Below are 7,374 nucleotides of genomic sequence, written 5' to 3' on the forward strand. Positions count from 1 at the left end.
TAATATGGAAAAAAGGATATAACAAAAAAGAAGGATAACAAATTATAACGATTTTGAAAACTTCTTGAAGGCAACTCCCAATAAAGGTACGCTAGATCCTGGCTACTGAAAGATATTCCGCGTATTCCGTTTTACACTTACTTTTTATGTGTAGTTTTACACTGAGATTCACACAAAAGGTTGCGCAATAGTGCAAAAAATACGAAAGGTGCCTGGATCGATCCCCACTTGTGACCGGGTGTAAAAACCTTGGAGCTAACATTACTTGCAAGCTCTTTCAGTGTTGTCACAACCCCTAGTGTGCAGTACACAACCCTGTGCTCTTACAAGAACCCACTCACCCGATGGGTGGTGATCAAATGGTGGACACACGAACACGTGCAGACTCCTAATTGCGGGTATAGTAACGTGCAGTATCATTGGACAAAATACTGTGACTATGTGTCCCAGTTCACCCAGCTGTAAATGGGTACCTTGTGAGGAGGAGGCTGCATGAGTTGGATACTCATCAGGGAGTTGAGTTGATCCGTTGATCAAGGGAACACTCAAGCGCATTAAGCATGTACTAGTAGCGTGAATACGTGCGCTATATAAATATCTTATCATAACATATATAACCTACAGAAATACAGTTGTCTAACTAAGGAGTAACGACTGTCAACAAATAAAAAACTATTCTAAACAGGTCATTCACCCTTCAAGTGATAGTCGTGGGTGCATGTACGTCATGACCTGGCCTTGAGATGCCTGTAGGAGTGGATAGTGTGTATCACGCTGCTCGACCTTCATGTTTCATATGCCTCTGTGATAACCATACAGAACCAGATCACCAGATACCTGAGTCAGAGGGATGTCAGGGATGGGAGCTCTACATATGACGCTACTTATAATTTGCTTACTGCTCGCCATTGTCACCGTCAGCGAGTCTAAGAGAAATGTCCTCCTTATATTTGGTGAGTACACGTTGATTGGTAAATACACCCGGGGTGGGCTGTGTTCCTGTTGGGGGTGTTGTGTCCTTGGATCAGATTACACCTTTAACATACAAGGAGGTGTGTACGCCACGGACCGAACACATTGTAGGGCATGGTGTTGCATGGATGGCTGTTTGTAATTAGGTGTCATTGCCCTACAAGCTACGAGGATATATTGACGCATTAATTGAGGAGGTAGAGATTGTCCGAACTTGTATGTGAGTTTGACAAAAAACTACCGTCTGCGTGGTACGCACGCACGAACACAGACACACAGACATACGTAGACACAGACACACAGATACACGCACACAGACACACAGACATACATATACACACATACACTCAAACAGACACACAGACATATATATACACAGATACACGCACACAGACACACAGACACAGACATACAGACATACATATACACAGATACACGCACACAGACACATACAGACATACATATACACAGATACACGCACACAGACACACAGACACACGCACACAGACACACAGACATACATATACACAGATACACGCACACAGACATACAGACAAACATAGACACAGATACACACAGTCACACAGACATACAGACATATATATGCACAGATACACGCACACAGACACACAGACATACAGACATACATATACACAGATACACGCACACAGACACACAGACATACATATTCACGCACACAGGCACACTGACATACATATACACAGATACACGCACACAGACATACAGACAAACATAGACACAGATACACACAGTCACACAGACATACAGACATACATATACACAGATACACGCACACAGACATACTCACAAACACACTCTGGAAAAGTTTAATACTTTATGGATACACACTCTGGGAAGATGCTGTACAGAGATGTACTTTCAATGAAGAATTGCTGTGATGAGTGGATTAAATCGAATATAGAATAATAATCATTTCTATTTATTACCCAGCACGAGCATTTTATGTGGTGTTACTAAAGAAACATTCCATTCTCCAGGAGAAGGTATTCAAGAAAATAAGACACATAGTTGGCGATGGTCATTGATAAATGAAGATAAACATTTCATGATATAAAGTACTTTTGCATTTTGTGTTGAAGGATTGTCTGACCATTACAAGGGCATGGGTTGGGGGATGTGAATATACGTCAGGTATTTAGTACAGAAGTGTATTAAAACCCTAAGCCCCAGCCACCCTGTAATAACTGACCGGTGCCCCAGGTGACGATGCCGGATTCCAGATGGGCGCCTACAACAACACGGCCTGCAAGACGCCAAACTTCGACAAGCTGGCCGCCAGGAGTGTAGTCTTCAAACATGGCTACACCTCCGTCAGTAGCTGTTCTCCCAGCAGGTAAGGTGACATCAGGAGACTCAACCAATAATGTGTTGCCAGCAAGACAATATCTGTGTAACCATTTCCTCGTCTGAAGTCTGCTGTAGGGCGCTTTGCACTTGCGTGTAACACGAACCCACTGAACCCGCAATGTGGTCTTAAGTCATTTACAAAGAAGGGGGGGACCCTGACCCCCTACCCCTCTCTCTGGATCCGCCAATGTGAAGCTGTTTAGTCTTGGTCGTAAAACAGTTGGACTGTTGCCTGGATATGAACATACAATACCTTCAAGAATGTGGTGTATGAAATGTAATATGCATATTCTTTATATTGAGTCCCATTGTTGCTTAACGCCGCACTGAGCAATATTCCATCAAAATGGCGAGTCTGGACCAGACAATCCAGGGATCAACAGCATGAGCATCGATCTACGCATTTGGGATATGATGACGTGTGTCAACCAAGTCAGCTAGCCTGACCACCCGATCCCGTTAGTTGCTTCTTACGACAAGCATGGGTTGCTAAGACCAATTCTAACCCGGATTCACGGCTCACACTATCAGAGTACGGCACCTAATCGCCAGCACACAAAGTAAGAGATCGAACCGACTCAGCCACAGTGGGAGTCAAGATCACATTTTCTTGTGTACCCCATTACCAAGTATAAAATGGCACGGCTCCGGTGGCGGAAGCTTTGCACACACGTCCTTTACAGTAGTCACGCTTTGAAATGTTATATATTTGGAGTTGCACTTTATCAGTTAAGTACTGATTCTAGTAATTTGGGGTTGAGTCACTATAGATACTAGGTTCACACATACACACGTATGTCCTCAGATCCGTGCTCCTAACAGGGTTGCCCCAACATCAGAACGGCATGTACGGACTTGTACACGAGCCCCATCACTTCAGCACCATGGACAGTGTCAAGAGTTTACCTGTCATACTTGACAAAGCTGGAATACGCACGGGTGAGTAGATTACTGGACGTTCACTTACCACTGTTCTTGTCTATAAATAGGTACATGTGTACCAGAGGCATATCCTGAGTATGTAGATGTATACCTACATTTAAGGTATCATTGGGAAGAAGCACGTGGGGCCGGACACAGTGTACAAGTTTGACTATGAACAGACAGAGGAGAACCATGACCCGAACGAGATTGGGAGGAACATCACCTTCATGAGGAACTTCGTGAGACAGTTCCTCCAGCAGAAGGATGACAGGTGCGATGTTGATGATGGTGATTATGGTGATGATGATAAAGAGTAAAACACTTTGTTCTTCTTGATGGGATATGTTCTTGCAGGTCCACGTCATACAGGGAAAGTTGGCAAAACAAACTGCGGAAAACCAGCTAGAGAATACCTTATAAATATCCATTGTATTGTAACTTTGAATAACCAGCCTACAATCTGTTGTCATTAACTGACATCATTATTTGATGACATACTTCTAACGCCAGACTACCACAGTCCAACGACACTAGAGATGTATTTTTCTCAGCATAAAAAGAAAATCCTGTAGAAAGGTCATTTTTCCTTACTATCAAAACAATTAAGCATTTCTCTCTTCATTGCAAACTCATATGTGAAATACTGTTTAATTTCCAAAACCAATCTTCCGACTTTTTCAGTTTAGAAACAGAAAAGACTCTCTTGTTTTTTTGTGTTTTTTTGGTGGCCATTGGTGTAACCAACTTTATATTATTTCATTGTGGCACTATGGTAACCGCTGACGTCAGACATTGTGATGCATGCCTATATCCTATCAGATATTACTCTCTCCCGGGGAAAATCACTCTCACCAATGGAAGCAAGGTTTGGATGATAAAATACATGACATCCTTGGCCTCAAGGTTTTTAGATATTACAGTGTTTGATATTTTTTATAAAAGGCCTTTTTTCCTGTATCTGGCGTTTCACGACCCACACCGATGTAACAACATTCCCCTGTACGGGCAGTTCTGTGAGAGATTTGGGAACAGGCAGCCTGGCATGGGGGTCATCCCTGACTGGACACCGTCTTACTACAAGCCTGAAGATGTTGAGGTCCCCTACTTCCTGCCGGACACGCTGACCACCAGGCAGGACCTGGCTAATATGTACACGACGTACAGTAGGATGGATCAAGGTACCTATATAGATAGATGTACAGTAGATGTGACTGTACACCAAGTACAGTAGGGTGGACCAAGGTGTGTATGTAGACAGATGTACAGTAACAGATTATGTACACCACGTACAGAAGGATGGACCAAGGTGTGTCTGTAGATAGTCTGGTGTTAAGGTATAACACATATCCACTGAAAAGTATAGTGAAATTGAATTTTACGATTTTGCTGTAGAATGGACGGTTGACAAGAATGAGTTTAGATAAAGTCGCTTCAACTCTTTCTCATTAATTCTCCGTTGACAACATTAAACAATTAACAACGGTGCGTTGCTATGTGTATGATACAAACATATTTTTGGTAAGGAATGTAATCCGTATTCCAGCTACTTTAGTCATTTCTTCTGCACACATTTCATCGCTGTTTGTGTAGACGTTGTGTGTGACCACTGCATGCAGACTTTGACAAGTTCATCTGCCCATATTGTATGTATGGTCGTTCAGAACCAGGATGAACAACCTTTAACATGCCTCAGCTCATAAAAAACCCATTCGTCTTATGTCAGGTATTGGGTTGTTCTTGAGCGAGTTGGAAGCAGCAGGTCACATGAACGACACTCTCATCCTCTACACGGCTGACAACGGCATTCCCTTCCCTGGCGCCAAGACCAATCTGTATGACCCGGGGATGGGCGAGCCAATGATGATCTCCTCGCCTCTACACAAGGAGTCCTGGGGCACTGTAAGTCGGCTAAGAACCCCTGGTCATTAGGTGGGGTGGTCAATAGGAATCTCTTCGCCTCTACACAGGGAGTGCTGGGGCACTGTAAGTCGGCTAAGAACCCCTGGTCATTAGGTGGGGTGGTCAATAGGGTCCTCCTCGCCTCTACACAGGGAGTGCTGGGGCACTGTAAGTCGGCTAAGAACCCCTGGTCATTAGGTGGGGTGGTCAATAGGGTCCTCCTCGCCTCTACACAGGGAGTCCTGGGGCACAGTAAGTCGGTTAAGCACAACTGGTTATTAGCTGGGGTGGGCGTGGTTGGCGAACTGTGTAAGGCGGAAGGCTACTGATCCAGCGAGCTGTGACCGGGAGTAAAAACCTTGGAGTCAACTTTGTGTGCAGACTCTTTCAGTGTTGTCACAGCCCCTAGTGTACAGTACACAAATCTGTGCACTTAAAAGAACCCACAAGTCCGTTGGTAAATGACCAGATTGTGGCCACATGAATACATGCAAACACCTAGTTGCGGGTACAGCGACGTGCTGTGCACTTGGACAAAGTAATGTGACTATGTGTCCCGGTCCATCCAGTTGTGAATGGGTACCTCGTAAGGATGGGAAAGCCACACTAATTCGGTGCGCCTAGTGGCTGCAAGAGTTGTATGATCCCCAGGGAATAGAGATTGATAATACAACGTGCCGTTGATATTGACATCCAGTGATCGAGGAAAAAACAAAGCGCCTTTGAGCAGCTGAGCTGGATATCGGCGCAATGCAAATGTTAGCATGGTGATGATAATGGTCTGTGGGTTACAGAAAGATTGCTTATCACCAATGAGTCACTCATTATAGCCTCAAGCATACTACACAGAATGCAAACGTGTCAGCAAAGATAGATCTGTGACCTGTTTGAATATTTACTTGAAGGTATCTGACGCCCTCGGTAGCACTATGGACTTTACGCCTACCATACTGGACTGGTTCGGTGTGAACTACCCTCAGTACAACATGCTCGGCAAGAAGGTGCAGCTGACCGGCAAGTCCCTCCTCCCAGTGACTGCCAACCCCGACACCACGGCTGAGAACTTCACCTACGTCTTCTCGAGTCACGATCTACACGAAGTCACCATGTACTATCCCATGAGGGTCCTCCGCACCATGACGTGGAAACTCATCCACAACTTAAACTTCGAGGCTCCGTACCCAATAGCCCGTGATTGCTACCAGGCCCCTTCCTACCTGGAGATCATCAACAAGACTATGGCTGGGCTGAAAACAGGGTGGTTCAAAGATCTGGAACACTACTACTACAGGGACCAGTGGGAACTGTTCAACATTGAGAGTGACCCTATGGAGCTGAACAACCTGGCTTATACTTCTGAGCACTCGGATGTGTTCACCAAGATGCAGACAACGTTACTCACCTGGCTGAACGTCACCAACGACCCCTGGATCTGTTCCCCGACGGGGGTGTTGGAAGGTGAGACGTGCATGACGTTGTTTAACAGCCCTAAAGCGTTTGGTCGGGAGAGGTCGTCCAGTCAGGATCTAAGACCAGGAAGTTTGTAGTTGATCATATCGGCTGCTCGTCATTGTTAAATACGTAAAACAGAATTGAATGAAACATTGAATAAACGCTGTCATGCTATCCACTAACTGAAATATACTTCAATAAAAGATATATATACTGGACTTTAATAGGCGTTGCTCGTTTATACAAGGAGGATAACCTTCATGATGAACACAACAACGTATGGTATGGATTTACAACTTCTTTAATATTTACAACACGACGTTTCTGGGCTACTTCTTGCCCCTTCATCAGGTGAATGACAGAATATGATACAAGCAAAATATATAGTATGTACAAGAAGCCAGTGAGATAGTATTACAGATAGAGATGTACAGAGATTAAGTGATGTGTTTAGATGAGATGTACAGAGTTCAAAGAGATGTTAATGCAAAGGACGTACAGAATGTTTATACAGTGTAAAGGATTGGATATACATGATAGGATTGGGTATACATTGATTGGAAGCCACTTATGAAAACAAGGATTGGGTATACATGATAGGATAGGAAAACACTTTGCAAGCATGAAAACACACATCAAAACAACGATGTACAGTGATTAGGGGAACAAGGGAAATCATGTACACTGAAAGCATTAATCTATGCACCATGCATGCGGTAGAAAAACACCCTGATCCCT

The 7,374-nt window shown here is 44.2% G+C and overlaps 1 protein-coding gene across 1 annotated transcript; it reads left to right on the top strand.

Moving 5' to 3' along the window:
- Positions 1–805: 805 nt before the first annotated feature.
- On the top strand, positions 806–6,854 carry LOC124263045 (N-sulphoglucosamine sulphohydrolase-like). The gene is made up of 7 exons (XM_046697660.1): positions 806–953; positions 2,215–2,347; positions 3,167–3,300; positions 3,406–3,556; positions 4,228–4,463; positions 5,009–5,184; positions 6,090–6,854. The coding sequence occupies exons 1-7, from the start codon at positions 851–853 to the stop codon at positions 6,729–6,731; spliced, it is 1,575 nt and encodes a 524-aa protein (XP_046553616.1). The 5' UTR covers positions 806–850; the 3' UTR covers positions 6,732–6,854.
- Positions 6,855–7,374: the final 520 nt, after the last annotated feature.

This window comes from Haliotis rubra, unplaced genomic scaffold (assembly GCF_003918875.1).
Source record: "Haliotis rubra isolate DU_JTF1 unplaced genomic scaffold, ASM391887v1 Scf867, whole genome shotgun sequence".
Taxonomy (NCBI): Eukaryota; Metazoa; Mollusca; class Gastropoda; order Lepetellida; family Haliotidae; genus Haliotis; species Haliotis rubra.